At 65.7% G+C, this 23,640-nt stretch overlaps 1 protein-coding gene across 2 annotated transcripts; it reads left to right on the top strand.

Annotated features, from left to right (window-relative positions):
- The first annotated feature begins 1,580 nt into the window (after positions 1-1,580).
- On the top strand, positions 1,581-23,177 carry CHRD (chordin). Of its 2 annotated transcripts, none has more exons than XM_075938077.1 (23): positions 1,581-2,026; positions 3,884-3,987; positions 5,839-5,962; positions 6,898-7,044; positions 7,317-7,434; positions 9,525-9,621; positions 9,865-10,006; positions 10,218-10,358; positions 10,595-10,677; positions 10,793-10,940; positions 11,197-11,303; positions 12,242-12,358; positions 14,886-15,042; positions 15,228-15,460; positions 15,834-15,947; positions 18,206-18,406; positions 19,433-19,526; positions 19,856-19,912; positions 20,044-20,147; positions 20,514-20,616; positions 21,439-21,593; positions 21,894-21,987; positions 22,318-23,177. In XM_075938077.1, the coding sequence occupies exons 1-23, from the start codon at positions 1,894-1,896 to the stop codon at positions 22,386-22,388; spliced, it is 2,844 nt and encodes a 947-aa protein (XP_075794192.1). In that variant the 5' UTR covers positions 1,581-1,893; the 3' UTR covers positions 22,389-23,177. The 2 variants fall into 2 exon arrangements, with proteins under 2 accessions (XP_075794192.1, XP_075794191.1); XM_075938076.1 differs by having other exon boundaries at positions 1,582-2,026; positions 5,836-5,962.
- Positions 23,178-23,640: the final 463 nt, after the last annotated feature.

Below are 23,640 nucleotides of genomic sequence, written 5' to 3' on the forward strand. Positions count from 1 at the left end.
AGAGGGTACAGGCAGGAGGGTGCAGGGGTACAGGCAGCACAGCGGGTGCAGAGGGTACAGGCAGGAGGGTGCAGGGGGTACAGGCAGGAGGGCAGGTGCAGGGGGTACAGGCAAGAGGGTGCAGGGGGTACAGGCAGCAGAGCGGGTGCAGGGGGTACAGGCAGGAGGGTGCAGGGATTTCAGGCAGCACAGTGACCGCAGGGGTTTCAGGCAGCACAGGAGGTGCAGAGGGTACAGGCAGGAGGGTGCAGGGGTACAGGCAGCACAGCGGGTGCAGAGGGTACAGGCAGGAGGGTGCAGGGGGTACAGGCAGGAGGGCAGGTGCAGGGGGTACAGGCAGGAGGGTGCAGGGGGTACAGGCAGGAGGGCAGGTGCAGGGGGTACAGGCAAGAGGGTGCAGGGGGTACAGGCAGCACAGTGGGTGCAGGGGGTACAGGCAGGAGGGTGCAGGGGTTTCAGGCAGCACGGCGGGTGCAGGGGTTTCAGGCAGCACAGTGGGTGCAGGGGGTACAGGCAGGGGTTGCAGGGGTTTCAGGCAGCACAGTGGGTGCAGGGGGTACAGGCAGGGGGTGCAGGGGTTTCAGGCAGCACAGTGGGAGCAGGGGGTACAGGCAGGGGGGTGCAGGGGTTTCAGGCAGCACAGTGGGTGCAGGGGGTACAGGCAGGGGGTGCAGGGGTTTCAGGCAGCACAGTGGGTGCAGGGGGTACAGGCAGGAGGGTGCAGGGGTTTCAGGAAGCATGGTAGGTGCAGGGGGGTACAAGCAGGAGGGTGCAGGGGGTACAGGCAGCACAGTAGGTGCAGGGGGTACAGGCAGGGGCTGCAGGAGGTTCAGGCAGCACAGTAGGTGCAAGGGGTACAGGCAGGGGGGTGCAGGGGTTTCAGGCAGCACAGCGGGTGCAGGGGGTACAAGCAGGGGGGTGCAGGGGTTTCAGGCAGCACAGTGGGTGCAGGGGGTACAGGCAGGAGGGTGCAGGGGTTTCAGGCAGCATGGTAGGTGCAGGGGGTACAGGCAGGAAGGTGCAGGGGATACAGGCAGGGGGGGTGCAGGGGTTTCAGGCAGCACAGCGGGTACACAGGGTACAGGCAGGGGGTGCAGAGGTTTCAGGCAGTACAGTAGGTGCATGGGGTACAGGCAGGGGGTGCAGAGGTTTCAGGCAGCACAGCGGGTACACAGGGTACAGGCAGGGGGTGCAGAGGTTTCAGGCAGCACAGGGGGTGCAGGGGGTACAAGCAGGAGGGTGCAGGGGGTACAGGCAGCACAGTGGGTGCAGGGGGTTCAAGCAGGAGGGTGCAGGGGTTTCAGGCAGCACAGGGGGTGCAGGGGGTTCAAGCAGAGGCATGCGGGGGTTTTAGGCAGCGAGGTGGGTGCGGAGGGGTTCTAGCGGGAGGTGCGGGGCTCGGGCAGCACAGAGGGGGCCGGCAGCGCAGCAGGAGGTGCGGGGGCCCGGGCTTCCCTGCCGCGGACAGGGCGGGGGCCCCTCCGTCTGTTCTCCGGGGCTGTCAGTCGGGGCAGAGGCAGCTCCGCGGAGCGGGGCGTGCGCGGGGCCGGGCTGTCCCGTCCCGCTCCCCCCGTCGGGCTCCCCGCCCGCTGCCATTGGGCGGATCGGCCGGGCGGGCTGCGCGCACCGCGGGCCCAATCCACAAGCCCCCCGCGGCCCCGCGTCTGCTTCCCATTGGGCTCCGGGCCGCGGGCGCTGGGACCCCCGCTGGGGGCCCTAATCCCCCGGCCGGCGGCTGCCTGCGCCTCGTTAGCGGGGCCTTTGTTTGCTCAGGATGCCCCCGCTCCGCGCGGCCCGTGCCGGAGCCTATAAAACCTGCCGGGGGCCGGGGCCGGGGCACTGGGAGCCCTGACTCGCCCCGCGCCGCCCGCGGGGTCCCAGCCGTGCGCGCCCATGGCCCGCCTGCCGCTGCTGCTGGCCGCGCTGTCCCTCGCCCTCCGCCCCGCGCCGGCCGCCGCCTCCCGCCCCAAGCCGCTGCTGCCCATCCAGCCCGAGAAGGACCCGCTCCCCTCCAAGGGGGCGGCAGGTAGGGGCCCGGGGCGCGGGGATGGGGCGGCAGGTGGGAGCCCCCCGGGCGGCGCGGGGCAGCGGCTGGTCGGGGGGGCGGGGGCGGCCGGGGGCCAGGCTGGGGCGAGCGGGGCCCGCGGAGCGACTCCTGCTGCCCTCCCTGGCCCAGCTGCGCTCCAGCCTCCATCTGCTTCGCCTGCATCCACTGACACCCCCGTGCGCTCGGCTTGGACGCGTGACAGCGGCGGGGAGGGGCCGGGCCGGGCAGCGTGTCACCAGCGCGGCAGCTCACAGCCCTGCCCGCTGGCCCAGCCCCGCGCCAGCCCTGCCAGGCGCGTGCCAGGGCTGGGGCAGGGGGGCAGAGCCCTGCCCCGTGCCAGAGGCAGCAGGCGGGTGCCAGGGCCTGCGCGAGGGGCCAGAGGCAGCCGGCAAGCCCCCATGGCATGGACATGGGCTGTGTGAGGTGTCCTGGGTGCAGCGGGCGGGCAGAGATGGCCCAGGGTGAGTGGGCCCAGGCCAGCCCCTGGCTGCCACAGGAGAGCAGAAGAGGGGGATTGGCTGGATGTGAGGGGGGAGTCCGTCTGGGTGCAGCAGGGTGGCACAAGGCCGGGTGCTGGGCCGCAAAGTCACATGTGGGTGCAGCAGGGTGGCACAGGACGGTGCGGCAGGGAGAACATAAGAACGGCCGTACTGGGTCAGACCAAAGGGCCATCTAGCCCAGTATCCTGTCTGCCGACAGTGGCCACCACCAGGTACCCCAGAGAGGATGGACGGAAGACAATGATCAAGCGATTTGTCTCCTGCCATCCCTCTCCAGCCTCTGACAAACAGAGGCCAAGGACACCATTTTATCCCCTGGCTAATAGCCTTTTATAGGCATCACTGAAACCTGGTGGAATGAGAGTGGCACAGGCTGGGCTCTGGGTGCGGCAGGGTGGCACAGGCTGGGTGCTGGGTACGGCAGGGTGGCACGGCTGGGCGCTGGGTGCAGCAGGGTGGCACAGCTGGGCGCTGGGTGGCATGGCTGGGCACTGGGTGCGGCAGGGTGGCACGGCTGGGGGCTGGGTGGCACAGGCTGGGCTCTGGGTACGACGGGGTGGCACAGGCTGGGCGCTGGGTGTGGCAGGGTGGCACAGGCTGGGCACTGGGTGCGGCAGGGTGGCACAGGCTGGGTGCTGGATACGGCAGGGTGGCATGGCTGGTCACTGGGTGCAGCAGGGTGGCACAGAATGGGTGCGGCAGGGTGGCACAGGCTGGACGCTGGGTGCGGCAGGGTGGCACGGCTGGGCGCTGGGTGCGGCAGAGTGGCACGGCTGGGCGCTGGGTGCGGCAGGGTGGCACAGGCTGGACGCTGGGTGCGGCAGGGTGGCACGGCTGGACGCTGGGTGCGGCAGGGTGGCCCGGCTGGGTGCTGGGTGTGGCTGGGTGGCACAGGCTGGATGCTGGGTGTGGCTGGGTGGCACAGGCTGGGCGCTGGGTGTGGCTGGGTGGCACAGGCTGGACGCTGGGTGTGGCAGGGTGGCACGGCTGGGCGCTGGGTGCGGCAGGGTGGCACAGGCTGGACGCTGGGTGCGGCAGGGTGGCCCGGCTGGGCGCTGGGTGCGGCAGGGTGGCACGGCTGGACGCTGGGTGCGGCAGGGTGGCACAGGCTGGGTGCTGGGTGCGGCAGGGTGGCACGGCTGGACGCTGGGTGTGGCAGGGTGGCACGGCTGGGCGCTGGGTGTGGCAGGGTGGCACGGCTGGGCGCTGGGTGCAGCAGGGTGGCACGGCGCTGGGTGCGGCAGGGTGGCACGGCTGGGCGCTGGGTGTAGCAGGGTGTCACAGCTGGGCGCTGGGTTGCCGGCTGTGCGCTCAGGAGTTTGTTCCCCATCTCCAGGCTGCTCGTTCGGAGGCAGGTTCTATGCCCTGGAAGACACCTGGCACCCGGATCTGGGCGAGCCCTTTGGGGTGATGCACTGTGTGGTCTGCTACTGTGAGCCGGTAAGTGGGGGCCCTCCTGCCCCTAGAGCACCTCTGAGGCTGCCCACTCGGTTGCTGCACTTCACAGTGGGCAGTGGGCACTGTGTTTGGCTCCCCCGGGCATTCAGGGGGCAGTACAGAGCCCTGGGGAGGGAAGGGGGCAGTACAGAGCCCTGTGGGGGGGGAAGGGGGCAGTACAGAGCCCTGTGGGGGGGGGAGGGGGCAGTACAGAGCCCTGTGGGGGGGGCAGTACGGAGCCCTGTGGGGGGGGGCAGTACAGAGCCCTGCGGGGGGGAAGGGGGCAGTACAGAGCCCTGTGGGGGGGGCAGTACAGAGCCCTGCGGGGGGGAAGGGGGCAGTACAGAGCCCTGTGGGGGAGGGGGCAGTACAGAGCCCTGTGGGGGGGGGCAGTACGGAGCCCTGTGGGGGGGGAAGGGGGCAGTACAGAGCCCTGTGGGGGAGGGGGCAGTACAGAGCCCTGTGGGGGGGGAAGGGGGCAGTACAGAGCCCTGTGGGGGGGGCAGTACGGAGCCCTGCGGGGGGGGGAAGGGGGCAGTACAGAGCCCTGCGGGGGGGGGAAGGGGGCAGTACAGAGCCCTGTGGGGGAGGGGGCAGTACAGAGCCCTGTGGGGGGGGAAGGGGGCAGTACAGAGCCCTGTGGGGGGGAAGGGGGCAGTACAGAGCCCTGCGGGGGGGGAAGGGGGCAGTACAGAGCCCTGCGGGGGGGGAAGGGGGCAGTACAGAGCCCTGTGGGGGAGGGGGCAGTACAGAGCCCTGTGGGGGGGGCAGTACAGAGCCCTGCGGGGGGGAAGGGGGCAGTACAGAGCCCTGCGGGGGGGGAAGGGGGCAGTACAGAGCCCTGCGGGGGGGGGAAGGGGGCAGTACAGAGCCCTGTGGGGGAGGGGGCAGTACAGAGCCCTGTGGGGGGGGCAGTACGGAGCCCTGTGGGGGGGGAAGGGGGCAGTACAGAGCCCTGCGGGGGAGGGGTGTGGATACCCAGCCCTGTGGCAGGCGGGGCGGTACCTTGTCAAGCTCCTGGTTGGGGCAGGACAGAGCAGCAGGACAAGAGGTCGTGTGGAGGAACCTTTCCCCTCCTTCCTCCTGCCCCATCTCGGCGAGGAGCAGGGCACGTCTGCAGCAGCCCGCCAGCCGCTCCCCTTTCACTGGCGCTGGGTGTTTGGGAGGGGAGGGGGCTGCTCGTGGACTGGCTTTTAAACGCTTCCCCTGGCAGCCCCTCCCTTCCTGGGAACCCCTGAGCTGTGCCGAGGGAGGCAGAGAGCAACCAGCCTGGGCATCAATCCGTGGCCGCGCCCGACACGCACCTGGCTGCTCCCTGGGGAGAGGGGGCCGCAACGCGGGCCTTGACCCCAGTCCCAGAGCCCTGGGCAGACACACAGCCAGGAGGGCAGGGGGCAGTTATGGCCAGGAAGCAGCTGTGCACAGATGTGGCATGACCTACAGCCCAGCTGGAACGCCCTGAGTTTGCATCTCAGCAGCACCAGACAGCTCGGGGGCAGCCAAGGGGTGGAGGGCAGGGAGACTGCAGGCAGGCGAGCCCGGAAGGGGTCAGCAGGGTGCAGCCTGGAGAGGTCTTTGCAAAAAGGGGATGCCGGGGCGCAGGTTGGCTTGGGGGGGGCTGGGCTGGGCCTGGGGGAACATGGTCCCCCCTACGGTGAGCTCCGGGGGTGCATTGCACAGATCAGAGCACTTAGCCATAGCAAAGATTATTGGGTCTTCTCCCCACAGGGCAGGTGGCTCTCAGATTCGGCTCCATGGGGCTCCCTCTGGTGCTCTGCAGAGGCTCCTGCTATGGGATGGGAGCAGGCTCCCCGGGGGCGCGGTGCAGAATTTTTCCCTCTTCCCTCCCAGCAGAGGAATCGCCGAGGGAAACCAACGGGCAAAGTCAGCTGCAAGAACATTAAACACGACTGTCCCACCCTGCCTTGCAGCGAGCCTGTCCTGCTGCCGGGACACTGCTGCAAGACCTGCCCAAAGGGTGAGAGCCACGGCCCTGGGACTGTCCACACGTCACAGCGCCCTGCACGGGCACTCCCATGGGACGGATCGCGCGCGTGGCACGTGGCTGGGCCCCAAGGATAGGAGGAAAGTGGACCATCAGAAGGGGCTTTACTGCTCCAGCAGAGGCAAGGGCCCTGCTCCCAGGAGCTTACAGTCAAACCAGAAAATGCACAGACCCAGCCGGGACGGCGAGAGGGGTGCAGTGACAGCCCCGTGTTAGCAGCATTGTTACTGCTACGCTGTTGTTACCTTCTGTTCTGAGAACGTGTCCACCCCGGCGTGTCAGCTGGCTGCCCACTACACTCGTATCTGAGGGTCTGATCGCTGCGGGGAGGGGTCCAGGGCTAACCCTGGCTGGAACGACACTGTACAAGAGACACAGGGCCTGCTGCCTCCACGCAAGAGGCATCCACTAATGAGTGGAGTTAGGAGGAAATTTCCTTGGTGGGGGGGAAGTTTATTGCCTAATTGTCCAGCAGGGGGCTGACTGCTCTTTTCTCCAGGGCACCAGGCACGCTTGGGGAGGGCAGCAGGCTGAGCAACCCCCGGCACTGGCCATAGGTGCGCCTGTGCTCTTTCCCCCACTCCCTGCCATCTGGCTGCGTGTGTGCCCTGCCTCTGAGCTAGCCTGTTGTTATGGAGTCTGCATTTCCAGCCATGGCAGTGGTGGCTTGTGAAACCCCAGTGCTACCACTGCCACGGTAGGCAGGGCCCTGGGGACCCGTGTGAAGCCATGCACCATGAGAGCAAGGGGCAGTCGGGGAGCCCCGTCTCAAGCTCGCTGAGTGACGGTGGGCAAGTCCCTTCCTTTTCCCGTGCCTCGGTTTCCCCCTGCATGATGGGGATTGTGCTTAGGCCCGGTTGCCCTGAAGATGCAAGGGATGGTTGTAATTGCAACCCGTCCCCTTCCAGCTCCTCCCAGCCTCCCGGAGAAGCGTCCGGAGCCCATCTTCGACAGCTTCGAGTATTTCCAGGACAAGGAGGACGACTTGCATAAGAGCTACAATGACCGCTCCTACCTGAGCTCGGAGGACCTGGCCCGGGACGACAGCCGCACAGGTAGCTTTCTGCCGGACCGCGGTGCCCTTGTGGAGGAGGCCGGCCAGGAGGGGGGCAGGAGGGCTGGGGGTTGTTGCAGGCTTGATTCAGTATTTGCAAGTTTAGAAGCGTGAACCCCAGAGACTGTCAGCCACAGTCCCCCTCCCCCATCCCGATGTCAGTGGAGAATGGGGTTCTTGGGGGCAGTTTGCTTCCCTCCCCCCCCCCCCGCAGAACCCAGCAGCCCCGAGCTGAGGGAGTAACTGAGACTGTCTTCCACTTCCTTCCCCCAGACTTTGTGGCGTTGCTGACCAGCGGGGCGGAACCCTGGCTGCCCCTGTCCAGCGCCGTGGCTAAAGCCAGGTTCACCCTCGTGCGCTCCTACCTGCTCTTCTCCATCAACTATGAAAGGTCAGTCCCGCCCCAGGCTCCCAGACGTCCCAAGGAAACTCCCACGCGGAGGCGGAAGAGCCCAGAGCTGCCTCATCTGCACTCAGATAGGACTGGATTGGAATGGGGGGGGGGAACCTAGTCACTTTCCAGCCCTCCAGTCACACACCAGTGTCCACAGGGTGGGGGGGTGGAGTTTGGGACACCCCCCCCCATGCTGCTTCTGTATGCTGCCCCGGGCGGTCCATGGTCAGCCATAGGGGCCGTCGCTGCACTCACATGCCACACTGGCCCAGCTGTTATTACCAGGATGGGGTCAGCACCCTGCGGGTACACCCCTACCCAGTCCCTGGGCCTGCCCCCCCCCCCCCCCCCCCCCCACTGGCCAAGCAGGTAGCAAGTGGCTCTTGTTGATCAGCCGAGAAAGGGTTATTGCAAAGCTAGTCTCTGGGGTTTCTCCGTTCTCTGGCTTCCTGTGCTTAGGCCTTCTGAGCTCCATCCAGGCAGCTGGTATTTCTCTAATATCATTACGAAACAGCTGAACAGCCCGGGTAATTTCTCCCTGGGACTCCAGAGAATCCGTCCCAGGCAGGAACATTCCTTTCCTCAAGGTTTTTATTAAAAACAAATTCCGGGAAATGGGAAAGAGTCCAATAAACAGGGTCTAGCGCACATGGTGGCGGGCCCGGCCGCTTCTCCACGCTCGTCGGAGCGCTTCAGCAGCGAGCCCGCCGCTCCAGGCCTGGCGGGGAGACCTGCAATCAATCCCTCCCCACCTTCAAGGTCGCTGATTGTTCAATTGGATCCGCGTGAGGAGGGAGCTGAGCTCAGCGTCTCTCCTGCGGCAGCCCCCTCTTTTTTCCAGGGCTTTGCATAGTGAAGTGGTGACTAATTTTAAAGGAAGCCAGTGTAGCCAAAGGCGGCCAAACGCCGAGCATTTCTAGCCACGCGGCAGCGGGTGGCACTCGGCAGCCCTGGGAGAGGATCCAGCCCCTGCCCCGAGTTCATGGTCCAAGGCCCCCATCCTGTAACTGCTCCTGTGCCGGAGGAGCCCTTGGCTGGCACAGGCCCGTGGGCATCCGGGAAACTCTGCCCTGAGCTCTGGGACCTGCCTGCACAAGACCCCTCCTCCTGGGCAGGACACAGATACGGGCTCCGATCTCCATCCTTGTCCTCCCCCTGGAGCCACTAGGTGGTGCTCAAGTACACCCCATAGCCGACTGAGGGGCGGGGGAGGGAGGAATTGCACCCCCGCCCCCCAGCAGTCTGGGTCTCCGGGGAGCTGCGCAGTAATCAGGAGTCCACCCCGTTACTAACCTGGGTCAGCTCCCCTCCCCCGCAATCGGCCAGCTCAGCCGCCCATGAGCACGTGCGCTCTCGTTGCACGTGGCTACGGGGCAGGGATGCTCCTGCACCGCCTGGGGCCTGATTCCACACCCTGGCTTTGCACCCAGCGCGTGTGGGGCTGGGCCTCAGATCCCTGGGGAGACGCCCCCTGCCCAGAGCCCCTCCCTGCCAGCCAGCTGCCCTGAGCGCCAGCCTCACGGTTCGCTTTCTCCCCAGCCCTCTGAGATGCCCCCTTGTCTCGCCCCAACCGATCGCACTCCTCCCTGGGGCACAAGCCCTGCGGGATTAGCCTCGCCTCCCCGCTGCCGCTGTGGGAGCCGGCTACGCTTCCGAACGCTTCCTCTGGTTCTCCTGCCTGCCCGGCACCTCCCAGTGTGTGCCCAGGCCGAGAGACCCCCCTTGGGCACAGCCTGTCTCCCTGCCTAGCGCCCAGTGGGGGCTGGGGAGGGATGAACTGCCTGTCTGCCCACTCTCTGGGGAAATCAAACATGTTTCTATAGAGACCCTCGACTGGGGAAAGGCTGCACCCCTTTGGCCCCCACGGGGGCTGTCAGGGAGCCCCATGATGCTGGGGGACCGTCCGTGGGCTGGGGAGGCAGGGGGATCAACCCGACAAGGCCTCGGAAAGGAGACCCTCCCGTGGGACTCACTGGGGGGAAGGGCCTTCCCTGTGGGGGTCACGGCCAGGGTTTTCCAGGGCCAGTGTGTCCTCCCCCCTGCCAGGCCCGCCCGGCTCACTCAGCCGCTCCGGTTCCCTCCCGCAGGCTGGGCCAGCCGAGCCGCATCCGCTTTGCCGACCGCGAGGGCACCGTCCTGTTTGAGCACCCGGTGCAGAAGAGCGTCTCCCTGCAGGACGGCATGGTGAGTGGCCCCCCCTGGGCTCCCTGGCCCTGCCAGCAGCATCCCTCCCTCGTGCCTGTGGTCTGCTATGGGCTGCTGCCCCCGTCCCAGTGCGGTGGGGCGCAGCGCCAGACACCTGCCCCGGGGGGCACTGTGCTCCTCCCGGACCGTTCTCCCATTGGCTCCAGCACTGGCTGTCTTGCCCCCCCTCACCCCCCCGCTAGCTGCCCTGCCCCACTCACCAGCCACTCCCCCCTCCCCCAGATCTGCGGCATGTGGCGGAACCTGCACAAACCTTCCATCCGGCTGCTGAAGGCTGAGCAGCTCCGCATCTCCCTGGCCACCAAGTCACAGCCTGCCGGGGAGATCCAAGGCCAGATCGTCAAGCACCGGGCCCTCTTCGCAGGTAACTCTCCTCTCCCCCTCCCCCGGGTGTCTGAGTCTCCCTTGTACGGGGGGCCTACTGGCCTTGGGTCTCAGCAGCAGCCAACGCCCCAAGTGCCAGCCAACCCATCCAGGATGCCTGATGCCTCACTGCCCCCACCCCGGGGGGGCTGTGTGCCCCTGCCTGGCCCCCTCCAGGCCTGCTCCTCAGCCTTGTGCCCTTTCAACCCCAGAGACCTTCAGCGCCATCCTGACCTCCGTGGACCCGACCCACCTGGGCACGGGGGGCATCGCCATGCTGACCCTGAGTGACACCGAGAACAAGCTGCACTTCATCCTCATGGCCAAGGGGCTGCTGGAGCCCGCAGAGAAAGGTGAGCGGGGATGGCGGCGGGGCAAGGCTTGGGGCAGCCGTGGGGCTGAGCCCTTGGGAGGGACCCGGCAGAGTGCCCTGTGGCAGGCAGTTTTAGGAGGGTGTGTATGCGGAGCAGTCTTGGCTGTGTAGTGCCACTCAAGGGGGGGGGGGGGCTGGAGAATAAGGGTCGGGGGGTGGGGTACAGGGTGGGGGTGTTGTTGGAGGCAGCTTCTATCAAGCTCTTTGCCTTTGCAGAATTTCCTTGGGTCTCGCTTAGGGTCCGGATCCTGCACCAAAACCGGGTGCTGCGCGAGGTTCGGGCCAACATCACCGTGCAGGTAAGTGGTTCCCTTCCCATCTGTTCCCCCTTCCTGGGGGGGGGGGGGGGCCCTCCCGCTGCCCCCTGGAGGCCAAGCCTTGGTGCTTCCCTCTTCCCCGTGGCTGTCTCGGCAGGACCCCGACTTCGCGGAGGTGCTGAGCAACCTGTCGAGCCGCGAGATGCTGTGGCTCGCGCAGGGGCAGCTGAAGATCACGGCGGAGACCGAGGGCAGGCGCCAGCGGCAGATCTCCGGCTCCATCACTGCCAGGAAGAGCTGTGACAGTGAGTGGCGGGGGAGCATGTTGAGGCCTCGCTCTGCCCCGGGGCCTGGGAATCGCAGGATAGGAGCTGAAGACACAGACCGCTGAGTCGGGGGGGGGGCTGGAAGGGGCGTGTCAGAGGGCGGAGCTACCTAGGAAGGGGTGGAGCCTGGCATGGAGCAGGAGGCTGATGGAGCATGTGGTCCCGCTTCCCTCGGGCGGGGAGGCTGCGGATGCCAGGCCTGAGAGCCCTGTGGCCCTTGCTCTGTTGCTCACAGCCATCCAGAGCGTGCTGTGCGGAGGAGACGCCCTGACGCCAACCAAGACGGGGGCAGTGGGGTCTGCCAAGCTGACGCTCCACAAGAACGGGACGCTGGAGTACCAGGTAGGGAGGGCTGTGCTGGGGCAAGGTGGGCTTGGGAGAAGCCCACGTGAGCACCTTGGTCCTTGGCGCTTGCCACCCCGGGGCCCAGTCCCGGTGAGCAACGAGGGCACGGCTGCTAGCTCCGAGGGGACCCCGGGGCGGGAGCACCCACCGGGGACAAGGCAGAGAGAGCTCAGCACCCACCAGCCACAGCTGTTCCCCACCCCTGCTCCTCAGCTGGTCGGCAGCTTCAAGGGGGGGCAGAGAGCAGTCGATGGGTGGGAGCCTCAGGAGGGGCGCAGAGCTGGGAGTGGGAAGAGCCAAGCAAGGGCAGGTCCTTGGGGGAGGGGGCGGAGCTGGGGCAGGGCCTTGGAGGAGGAGGCGGAGCTGTGGCAGGAGGAGGCAGAATGAAGGTGGGGCCATGGGAGAAGCTGGTGGGTTGAGCACTCTGGGACAGTCGGCACTTGTGAAGGAGACCGTGGCCCCGGGCACCTGTCCACATCTCTCTGGGAGCTGGGACGCTGCTCTCCTGCAGGCTGGGAACCCCAGGCAGACCAGCCACCGGGACAGGGAGCCAGGACTCCTGGGTTCTGTTTCCAGCCCTGGAACAGGAGTGTGGTCTAGTGGTTGCAGCAGCAAGTCTAGGGGCGGAGTCTGGGCATCAGGACCCTTCCCGTCTCTGTCCTGAAGCCTGGTTTCCCCATGACACAGGGCTGGTGGCCCTGTCCCTGCAAGGGGGCTGCAGGGTTAATGGGGGTGTTGTGCTGTGAATGGGCAGTCGGGCACAGCGCTGAGAGCTGGTAATGAGGTCACACTGGGGAGACGGGGTGGGGTGAGCACACCACCACGCCCCTCCCCCTACACTCGGGGATAGCTGCAGGCACAGAGGGGTTGACTTTTCCCAGGGAACTAGACAGACCCTCTCTGGGGCGCTGCCCCCTCCCCGTGTCTCCCCGCAGGTCCAGGTAGCAGGGACAGCGAGCGAGGTCCTCAGCGTCACCCTGGAGACCAAGCCGCGGAGGAAGAACAAACGCAACATCCTGTTGGACATGACGCCCAGCTACAGGGAGGGGCTGGTGAGTGCCCACCAGGGAGAGCCTGGGGCAGATGGGAATGCAGGGGGCCATGGCTAGACCCCCCCATGGAGGATGATTGCCGAGAGGCCTTTGTCCAGTCTAAGGGACCAGATCCTGGTGCGCTGGCTGAGAGCCCCACATGTGGGCCCACGCCTCACCCTTTGGATTCCCTCCAGTCCGCTTGGGCTGCTCCTCTCCGTTCCCTTCCATTTGCCTCATAACGGGGGGCCCAGAGCAGCTGTGTCTGGCGGAGAGACCTTCTCCTTCCTCTGCACTGTCCCCCCAGCCCCTGGGTCTGTCACCCCAAACCACACTGCCTGTTTTGGGGGACTGTGCCTCATGGCTTCAGGCCTGCTCCCTTGGCCTGTCCGGGCCGGAGCCTTTCCTCCTGCTTGCCCCCAGAAGCTGTCTGGGCCACGAAGAGGAGTAACTATAGACGGACTTATGTACGGGACACATTCCTTCCTGACCCTGGACAGCTAGGGGTTGCCCTCATGCCCTGGAGCCTGAGCATGTCTATCCCACCTAGCAAGTGTTTCACCTGCTCTTCTGTAGCTGGAGATATTCTCCTTACTAGGGCCCTACCAAATTCACCCTCCATTCTGGTCAGTTGCAGTCACAGGATTGTAACAATTGCAATGTCGTCATTTCAGCTGTTGAAATCTGAACGGTCACAGTGGTGTCACGATAGGGTACTGACCCAAACGGGCGTTGTGGGGGATTGCAAGGCTATTGGAGGGGGTGGTGCTGCTACCCCCCTTCCTTCTGCGCTGCTGCTGACAGCAGGGCCACCTTCAGAGCTGGGTGGCCAGAGAGCGCTGGCTGCTGACAGGGAGCCCGGCTCTGAAGGCAGAGCCACTGCCAGCAGCAGGGCAGAACGAAGCGTGGCAGGATACGATATTCCAACCCTTACTTCTGTGCTGTTGCCTGCAGAGCTGGGCCCTGTGTCAGCAGCTGCCACTCTCCAGCCATCAGCCTTGAAGGCAGCAGCGCAGGAGGAAGGATGGGATGGTACGGTATTGCCACCCTCGCTTCTGTGCTGCAGCTCGTGGGCACTGCCTTCAGAGCCCGGTGCCTGGCCAGCAGCTGCCACCTGCTGGCCACCTCTCTCCGAAGACAGCAGTGCAGCAGTAAGGGGGGGGGGGCAGGACTGCAGCCTCCCCACCCCCAAAAAAACCTTACAACTCTCCCATCTCTCTCTTTTGGGTCAGTTTGAGAAATGCTGGTCTCCCCCTGTGAGATCAGTACGGGATAGGGCCAGATTTCCCCGGAGGAGACCAGATTTCCCGATCTGTGATGTGTTTTTCACAGCTGTGATTTTGATAGGACCCTACTCATTACCCACACCCCGCTCTGAATCCAACTGAGTCCTTGGCTTCCGGAGTGCCTGGGGAACTCCTCACCACAAGATTAATCAGGTGCCTAGTACAATCATATTCCCGTGGCTCAGTGTTAGACCATTTTGTCCTTCAGATTTAATGAATGTCCCTTCCCTTTCACCCTTGTATTAGAGGATTTACTGTCCCCCCTCTCTCCTGCCTTCCATTTGTGCCTCTTTATCACGATTCTTCTCTAAACAGTCCCAGACTTCTCGGTGCTCATTGGCCACTGGAATTCCCAGGCAGGCTGCTGAGCCATTGTGTCACCTGCCTCTGGGCCCTGCTGCTCCTGCTCACTGCTGGGAGGTGAGGGGTGCAGCGCTGAGCACAAGAGGCCAGGTGGGGCAGCAGTGAGATGAGCTGGCAGCATTGATTCAATAGGGTCTGGCCGCCTTCCGTGTAAAATCACTAGCGGCTGCGAAGTCCCCTCTTTGTCCCACGCTACGTGGCCGAGCTGGGGTGGGCACACTCTGCACACTGGCATCAAATCTGCCTCTGCTCGTGCAGCCAGAGCAGCAGCCATGCTGGGAAAGCAAAGGGGTTGGCTTCAAAGAGATTTGGGGTCAATCTGTCGTTTAACCCAGCTCCATCACACGCCCCATGGACTGTTATGAGAAGACAGCCGGCTGCTGTGGCTAGTTGAGCGTATTACATGCCCAGCCCCTTTCTCCAGCCTCCCATAAGATCTCTAAGGCAGGGCCCGGGCTGCCTCAGTGTGTGTGGAGTGTCAGCCCCTGCCTCAGCAGAATTTAAACCTAGGACCTTCAGCACCACAGTACAGCCACCAATCACTTGAGCTAAAGGGGCAGCTCCATTACTTGCTAGCAGCAGTAGATTGTTACCCTGTAGTGGCACAGCCCTTGGAGCTGGCTGGGAGAGGCACTTTGGATGGGTTAATGAGTGGGTAGGCCACATTCATTCAGTGTCATGCTCTGTCTCCCTCTAGTGGTGACTGGCCACATGGCGGTTGATGCATATGGGCTAAGAAGGGGCTCTTTTGGTTCTGGCAGGAGCAGATCCAGAGGTCTGAGGTTCGATCCCCACTGCCCATGTCCCACCCAGGGGTGGCAGTGTTATGCGAGTGCTACTGCAAGTAGCGCCTCCCCCAGGCAAGCATGTTAATCTCTCTCTTCCCCCACCCTCACCAGGCCAGCGGAATCTGGCAGCACATGAATGCCCGGGACACCCACATGTTACTGCAGAGCGAGCTCTTCCTCAATGTGGCCACCAAGGACTTTGAGGAGGGGGAAGTGCGGGGACAGATCCGCTCCCTGCTGTACAGCGGCCTCCTGGCACGATATACAGGTACCTGCTGCTGGGATGGGCCAGCCCCAGGGAAGAGGTGGGTGGGTCCCTGTAGTGGGCACTGCATGGGCATTCCCTGTGAATCAGGGGCTTGGGGGGCTGACCCCAGGGATTGGGGAGTGGGAGGGTGGCTCCTTGCAAGCCCAGCTGGAAGCACGTGTCTGACCTGTGCCCCTTGTGCCCAGAGCTGCCCGTGCCCCTGGCTGGCCAGCTGGTGTCTCCCCCTGTGCGGACCAGCTCGGCAGGACACGCCTGGGTCTCCCTGGACGAGCACTGCCACCTGCACTACGAGATCGTGGTGGGCGGGCTCGGCAAGGTGGACGACGTCGCCATCAGCGCCCACCTGCACGGCGTGGCCGAGCTGGGCGAGCGCAGCCACGAGCACACCCGGCTCCTCAAGGGCTTCTACGGCACCGAGGTGAAGGGCCCAGGGGGCAGTGCTGGGGGAGCAGCTGGGAGGGGCTTGGAGGGGACTGTTGGGGGAGTGGCAGGAAAGGGGATGGGGAGGGCTGCCTGGGAGAGCAACTGGAGGGGGTTGGGGTGGGGTGAGGTGAGGGACCCTTGGGGCAGTGGCAGGGGGAGGGGCCAGGCAGTTCTGCCGAGATCTGGCGAGCCCCCTAGCCCTGGGCAGCCTCCGCGCTGCTGGGGGCCGCTGGGGGGGCCATGCCGGCTGAGCGGTGAGAACCCCAGAGGGGCTCTTGGGCCGGCGCCACGTCCAGCCTTGGAAGCTCTGTGCTGGCCCTGGGGCAGGGAGCCGGTGGGCCCCGCTGACGCCTCTCTCCTCTGCCCAGGCCCAGGGCGTAGTGAAGGATCTGGACGCGGAGCTGCTGCGCCACTTGGCCCAGGGCACGGCCTTCCTGCAAGTCAGCACCAAAGTCAACCCCCGCGGCGAGATGCGGGGGAGGGTAGGTACCACGGACTCCCCCCCCCTCCGGTGCTCCCTGGGCAGCACCTGCAGGAGCCCCCCCCCCCCGCCAGGCCCTGCCAAGGGCCCGGCTTGGTCACCACTGGCGACCCCTCAGCAGCAGGCGGCGGGAGTGGGGGCTGTGCTGTGGGCCTGGCTCCAGAGAAGGGGAACTAGCCACCCAGCTCCGAGCCTGAGGCCTGCTGCTCCAGGCTGGGAGCCAGCTCGGCATCCCGGGGCCAGGAGCCAGCAGCCCCGGGCCCCAGTCCCAGCCTGGGAGCAAGCTCCCCCTCCTGCCCGTCACCTGGGAGACGCCCAAGGAAGCTCTGATCCCGCCTGCACTTTATGTCTCTGCTGCTCCTTGTCATCCTGCACCAGCCTCCCCCGACCGCCCTGCCCAGGCAGCTGCAGCTCCTCAGTCGGGTGGGACCGTCTCCCTGGTCCCAGTGGGCAGCCCAGCGGGGGGGGGGGGGCGAGCCCCCTCACTCCTGACCCTCAGCCCCTGCCATGCCCAGCCTGGGCCGCTGCTGATGGACCAAACTGGGCAGGGACATGCTGGGAGAACTGCGCCAAGCCCAGACTCCCAGCCTGAGGCAGACGGGTGGAGATGGGGACACGGGTGAGCCCGTGCCAGGGTCGGACAAGCCAGAGCGCCTCCTCTGAGTGCTTCCCCTCCCCACCTGCAGAGGCCTGGCTCAGTCCCCCTCCTCCCCCCCGCCTCCAGCCCATCTTCACTCATCCAGCTGCTCCCTTGCCCGGCTTTGGGGCCCCAGGCTCGGAAGCTGCCTGCCCCCGCCCCAGGTTTTCCCGGGTGCTGGCTCTGCTGGCGCCCCGGGTGGAAAACCCTGTGGGAGGGGGGATATTTGCAGACAGAGCAGCATCCGCTCCCTGGCTGGGCCAGGAGCCCCGGCGGCTTTCCCAGGAGCTGAGTTTGGCTGGGAGGCCTCCAGCTGCCTGCTTGCTATTCATCAGCTGCAGCGTGTTTGTGTCTTGGCTTCCCCGGAGACCCCCAGGAGACTTGCTTCCCCAGGGAGGGGGCTTGGCCGCGCAGTTACTGCCTGGCATCCCCTGGCACTGCCCCCAGCCGCTCGGGTAAGGGGGCTGGCCTCCGCTCAGGGCTAGAGCCGGACAGGAAGTTGATTCTCTTAGGAAAACTTGCCTGAATTCCTCCCTTCTCCCCAGTCCTCGCCTCCCGACACACAGGAGGGGAAGCAGCAGGGGGCTTCCCTGACCGAGAGGAAATAGGGCAGGTTCACATTATACCACCTGGCTGCAGCAGCCCAGAGTATCCTGCAGGGGGCACCCTCTGGGATGCAGGTGGGATTGGCTGCCCCCTGCAGGATTGGCTGTGTCCCACAGCACGTGGGGTGAGGGTGACGGTGGCTGGCAGCTCCGGGTGAAGGTGGCAGAGTGGGCTAGTCCTGGCTCCTGCAGCATCAAGCAGCCCTGTGCCCTTGCAGGCCTGGCTCACGAGGGCCAGCTGTACGCGAGTGAAAAGACCATTGGGAACCACTAGGAAAGGGGGAGAGACCGAGACAGAAAACCTCCCAGTGCCACTATGGAAAGCATGGTACACCCACAGCCAGAGGCCTGGGCAGCTCTGGGCGCCCCAGCTCTGCCAGCGGATATTTGCAGTGGAGAAGATACAGAGAGGGAGAGCAACAAAAATGCTGAGGGGCTTGGAACAGTTTCCATGGGAGGAGAGATTAGTAAGACTGGGACTTCTCAGCTTGGAAAGAGACAACAAAGGGGGATAGGCCCATGTAATTGTGCCTTGTGCAAAGACAGTGACCAGGGAAGTGTTATTGACTCCTTCCCAATGCACAAGAACTAGGGGCCATCAATGAAATGAACAGGCAGCAGGTTTAAATCAAACCAAAGGAAGAGTTTCTTCACTGAGCACAGAGTTAACCTGTGGAACTCCTTGCCAGGGGATGCTGTGAAGGCCAAAATGACAACTGGGCTCCAAAAAGAGCTAGACAAGCTGACGGAGGACAGGTGCATCAATGAGATTAGCCAGGACGGGCAGGGCTGCAGCCCCATGCAGTGGGTGTCCCTAGCCTCTGACTGCCAGGAGCTGGGAATGGGCGACCGGGATCACTCGCTCGCCTGTTCTGTTCTTTCCCTCTGGGGCACCTGGCACCAGCCATGGGCAGAAGACAGGACTAGGGCCTGGCCATTCTTATGTCCTTGCTGGGCCGGGCCCTGGCCCTCCTACAGCCCGGCCCCTTACCTGCTGGTGCTCTCTCCCCACCCCAGGTTCACATTCCCAACCAGTGCGAGTCGGGGGGCGTGCGGCTGGCCCCTGAAGAGGACGAACTCCTGGAGGAGCCCAAGGCCAAGGACCCGGCCCTGCTGAAGAAGGACCCTAACTCCTGCTTCTTTGAGGGGCAGCACCGCGCCCACGGCTCTCGCTGGGCCCCTGCCTACGACAGGAAGTGCTCCCTCTGCAGCTGCCAGGTGGGTGCGGGGGCTCCCCAAGGCTGCTGCCAACGGCCTCTGGCGAGCGGCGGGGCTGGGCGTCGGTGTCCAGGCGGCTGCATTTAGCTCCTTAGAGCCCCTGATCCGGAGAGGAGGCTGCCTGCCCCCACCGGTCACTGCAGCCGCCCTGTTGTGGGTTCGAGGGGCTGGACTTGCAGCCAGGGGAACCGGCAGAAGTGACCCAGCCACCGGAGGGGAAGTGCACGGCTCCCCCGCCCCCCGAATTCCCACCTAAGGCTGGCAGCTGCGCTGGTGCACCAGGCTTCTACCAGCTGGGGGGCCTTGTGTGGGAAGCTCCGCTTGTCACCCTCCCCAACCCAGGCACCCTTCCCTCCCCTCCCCTCCCCTCCCAGCTGGCACCTCTGTCCATCCAGCCTGCCATAAACCTGCACCCATCCGGCTGCCTCTGGCACCCATGTTACTTCCTGTCCCCCCCCCCCCCCGGAGATAGACCCCACCCGGGGGGGGGGGGCAGGGACCTCAAGCTCTCTGGACTCCCCCTGCTCAGAGGCTGTGGGCTGGGCAGACCCGTCCCACATGGAGCCTGACGTTTTCCCCACCACTCGCTGGGCTCACGGGTGTGCTGCTCGGGGGCTGCAGGGGTCCCTCCTGGGTTGAGTCTCAGGCCGGCTTTGTGCCTGTGGGTTGCCACTGAGGGCCTGTTTCTAGAGAGGCCGAGGGACCTGCTGCTGCTGCCGCCATGAGGGAGCGCTCCCTTGGCTCCGGCGGCAGAAGGCTTTGGCACTGTAACGCCAGGGCTCTAGCCGGGCTCCTGGGGAACAGGTGGGCTCTGTCTGGTCCTCATCTGCCTCTGCAGCACGGATTCAGCCCCAGGGCCGTCCCTGCTCCCTTGGCTGGCTAAGAGGTGGCAGCCAACCCCCAGCTTGCCCCTGCTGCTGATCCCCAGCCTGGGAGCTTGCGGGGAGACCGAGGCAGCAGATTCCCTCTGCTGGGCTGTGGCTAATAGGGTGACGATTCCCGCCCATCTCTCCTCCCCTCCTGCAGAAGCGCACGGTGATCTGTGACCCCATCCTCTGCCAGCCCCTGAACTGCACCCAGCAGGTTCACCTGGAGGACCGGTGCTGCCCGGTCTGTGAAGGTACTGGGCACCGGGCGGGGGGCTGCTGGCGGAGGAGGGCCCCGGAGGGCATGTGGGGGGGAGGGGCTACAGCCTGTGACACAGAGCCCAGGGAGATGACCCCACCCGAGATGTTTCGGGGGTTCTGGGGGGGGGGGCAGCTTCACAGCCTGCGCTGGAGCAGTGCTGGGCTGACGGGGGAGTGGTGGGGGGGCTCACGTAGCCCTTGCGAGGCAGCTATGTCCCCAGCAAAGAGCCGACAGCTCCCGCCCACTGGCCCTGCCGTGGCAGAGCGTCCGGCCCAGCCAGTGTCTGCGTCTGTCCCTCACGGGCTCTCCTTGTGTGCACAGAGAGGAAGGCAGGGCAGGAAGAGCCGAGAGCGGAGAAGGCCCGGGACAGCAGTGAGGGTGAGTCCTGGCCCGTGGGGGCAGGGAGCCCAGACCCAACCCGTGGCAGGGGGCGGGGCTCTCTCTGGGCCCCTGTCTGCCCCCCCCCCCCCACTCCACATCTCTAATGCTTTCCCCGTCTGCTACCCCAGGCTGCTACTTTGACGGCGACAAGACGTGGCGAGGAGCCGGCACCCGGTGGCACCCCGTGGTGCCCCCCTTTGGCCTGATCAAATGTGCCATCTGCACCTGCAAGGTACCACTGAACCCGTGCCCAGGGAGCCTGGCGCTGGGCATGGCTCCTCCACGCATGGCCCTGCATTTCAGCAGGGAGCGGGACCTGGGCAGGACAGGAGACGGTGCCTTGGGGCTGCCTGTGGCATGGAGGAGCGCTGCAGGGATGGGATCCATGGGGCAGGCGAGAGCCCAGCGTGGGGGGATGGGAGCAAATGTGCCCTCTGTCCGTAGCGAGGCCCAGTGACTCTCTTTCCCCTGGGGGGCCTGTCCAGCCCCTCTGCAGCTGGCGTATGGCTCCTCCCCCTTGGCACCAGGCGGGGTCCGGGCTGCGATTCTGGCCTGGGGTGCCCCGCGGCCTCAGCACACCCCTCCTGTCTCCCCGCAGGGCGCGACGGGGGAAGTGCACTGTGAGAAGGTGCAGTGCCCACGCCTGACCTGCAGCAACCCCGTCCGAGTCAGCCCGTCCGACTGCTGCAAGCAGTGCCCAGGTGCGTCCTCCAGCCGGGGCGGGGGGGCATCGCAGATGGGCCGGGAGCGCCCCGCTGTGCCAGGCCCAGCATGCACATACAAGCTGCCCTGGCTGAGATGGGGGGGGTCCCATCGTGCCAGGCGCTGCACAGCCCCTGCTCCCATCTGGCTTAGATCAGGGCCCTGTTGTGCTGGGCCCTGTTGTGTAAGGTCCCTGACGTTCCCACAGGAGCATAGGCCTGGGTCCTGCTCCAGAGGGACCCCTCGGGGTGAGGCAGGGTGCTCACAGCCCCTGGGCTCATTGGCTGTGGGGTGCCCATCGGAGCAGGTACCTCGGGTCTGAGCTGGATTTGAACCCGCCTCCCCTCGGCTGCCAGAGCGTTCCATGTAGGGGGCCAAGTGCAGGGCAGGATGGGCCTCCCTTCTTGATCCCATGCTGCTCAGCTGTGCCAGGCTGCAGCTCCGGCCCCATCTCAGCCTGGGCATCCTCTGCCCCTGGGCCGGGGCCAGGCTGCTTGGACTCTGGCTGCATCCTCCTCCCGGCCACCCGCACCAGGGAGCCAGCTGCTAAGGCAGGGAGCTGGGAAGAAGCTTGACCACGCCTGACCACTAGGGGGAGGTCTTACTCCTCCTTGGAGGCAGGAGGCCGGGTTAGATGGGCCCCTGGTCTGATTCAGTTCCTGCTCCCCACCCCTCTTGCCTGCTACCTGATTCTGCCAAGTCTGTGGAAGCTCGGTCTCCTGCCCATGCCACGTGCCGGGCACACTGCCTTGGGGGGTGGGGGGGGCGTCTCGCTGGTTCTGCACCACGGCAGAGGGCATCTGGGTCTCTGCTCCCTGCAGCTCCGGAGAAGAGCCCCCCAGAGCTGTCGGACATGATGCAGGCGGATGGGCCCCGGGCCTGCCGCTTCGGGCGCCAGTGGTACATGAACAACGAGAGCTGGCACCCCACGGTGCCCCCCTTCGGGGAGATGAAGTGCATCACCTGCTGGTGTGTGGTGAGTGCGTGGGGCTGTCCTCCCCCCCCCCCCCCCGCCCCGGGGTTATAAGCCCAGGAATAGCCTCACAGGGCCCTGGGGGCAGGAATGCTGTGACGGGGGCAGGGGCTCTCTCATCAGAGGCTAGATGACAGGCTTTCTGGGCCCTGAGTTATCCCCTTGGTTTCGGTGCCCTCGGGAAGCTCTTTCCCCCTTCTCTACCCAGAAAGCTCCTTCCACCCCCCGCAGCTTGGCCAGGTCCCTGGTTTCCTTCCCCCAGCCCGGCCAGGCCCTGTCTAACCCCCTTCTCCTCCCCTGCAGTCCGGGGAGACCCATTGCCAGCGCCAGGAATGCCCCCCTGCTTCCTGCTCCAGCAGTGCCAAGAAAGAGACGGGCTGCTGCGCCCGGTGCCGGGGTGAGTGTCGGGCAGGCCTGTCTGCCCCGCCGTGCTCTGTTCTCCTCCCGCCCCCCTCGCTTGTGCCCAGACGGGGGGACCGGTGCTCTCTGGGGGCTCAGTCCAGCTTCGGCCCCAGGCCGGCCCTGCGTCCCCCCGGCCCAGGAGCAGGTTCTGCGGCTGCTGAAGGATCTCCAGGTCTGTCCAGACCGCTCCTGGGCCAGTGGCTGAGCTCAGCCGCCCTGGGCCCCAGCCTAAGTGGCCCCCGGCCCCGCTGCTTGCCAACGGCAGGACTGGGATCGGCTGAGCCCCGCTCGCTGACTCTCATGCTGCTCTGCCTCTGTCCCGCAGCCCCAGACGCTGCCCCAGATGAAGCCCAGGAGAAGCGCAGAGCTGACGCCCCAGGGGCCTGGAGCCGCTAGCTGGATACCGGCAGTGGGAGGATGAGCCGGCGCGGAGCAACCAGGCAGCATGGCCAAGATCTGGGCTGCCCCAGCCAGAGGCGCTGCCCCCTGCTGGCCGCGGGGGGGCAGGGCTGCATGGCCCCGCCCAGCCCCTCCCCCCACACTGGCCTTAGACTAGTTTTCTTTCTTTGGTTTGTTTAACAGGACAGATTCTGCCTTCTGCTTCACCCAGGCCTGAGCGGCCGCGCCGGGGAGAGCCCCTGCCTCTGCCGCCAGACCCGCACTAAGCCAGTCGGGGCTCGGGCTGACAGTGTGGGGGGGGGCATAGACTGCTCTGCCTGTGGCAATAGCCCAGCTCTGGGGGAGGGGGCGCCCCATGGGATGGCAGAGTGTGGGACACAGCCCTGATCCCATTGGGAGGCTGAGGGGTCTCCCCATACCCCCAAACTTGCTCTGCCTGTGGAGAAGCGCCTGGCCACTGTGGGGATGGGGCTCAGGAGGACACCTCTATGCCATCCTAGGCAGCTCCCTGGGCAGCAGGGCCCCATCCTAGCCTGGCTTGTACATAGTGTAAAATCCCCCTGTCCCTCCGCTTTCCCTCTGCTTGTTCTTCGTCTGGGTTTGTTGTGTAATTTATGCTTCCAGGAGGGCCTGTCCACCTTGAGCAGACAAATTAATCTCCCCTAATGAGTCTGCTCAGGGCGGGCCCCTCCCTGCCTTGCTCAGGGCGGGCCCCGGGCCCTTCCCGCTCTCTGCAGACACAGGAATTGGGAGAAATTGCGTATTTATTAAAAACAAATGAAACTGCCCTGCGGCGGCTGCCTGTCTTCTTGCTGCTCCGTAGGGGGAGGCATCATGGGGATGGGGCGCACACGCGGGTGGAGGGTCTGCAGGCTTGGAGCATGCGTCTCCGTGGAGACGGCCAGGCCCCTGCCCTCAGCTGGGAGTAGCAGCCGCTCTGTTTGGGACAGCGCCCCTCCACGTCCCTTCTCCCGCCTTCCAGTAAGCACAGGTGTGATGAGAGCGCCTCCTGGTGGCACCACGCTGGGATTCTCCTAGAGGCAGTGTGGGCGGCTCTGAGCCTCTGGGGAAGGAATCTCAGCCAGGGACTGAGCTCCATGCAGCTGCTGGGGTCCTACGCTCTGCCATGGTCTAGGTAGCAGGCCTGCTCTCCCAGTGCCCAGCCAGGGCAAAATCAACTGTCCTTCCCAGCCACTGGGGTGCAGTGCAGGTCAGAGAGACACTGTTACACAGACCTGGGCAGCACTGG

This window comes from Pelodiscus sinensis, chromosome 10 (assembly GCF_049634645.1).
Source record: "Pelodiscus sinensis isolate JC-2024 chromosome 10, ASM4963464v1, whole genome shotgun sequence".
NCBI classification, from domain to species: Eukaryota; Metazoa; Chordata; order Testudines; family Trionychidae; genus Pelodiscus; species Pelodiscus sinensis.

What these genes read in the sequence shown, in the direction of transcription:
- CHRD (XM_075938076.1), top strand. Translation starts at nt 1,894, where the DNA reads ATGGCCCGCCTGCCGCTGCTGCTGGCCGCGCTGTCCCTCGCCCTCCGC. An exon ending in ACGGGACGCTGGAGTACCAG is followed by an intron (nt 11,304 to 12,241) that starts GTAGGGAGGGCT and finishes GTCTCCCCGCAG; the next exon opens with GTCCAGGTAGCAGGGACAGC. An exon ending in AGGGCTTCTACGGCACCGAG is followed by an intron (nt 15,461 to 15,833) that starts GTGAAGGGCCCA and finishes TCCTCTGCCCAG; the next exon opens with GCCCAGGGCGTAGTGAAGGA.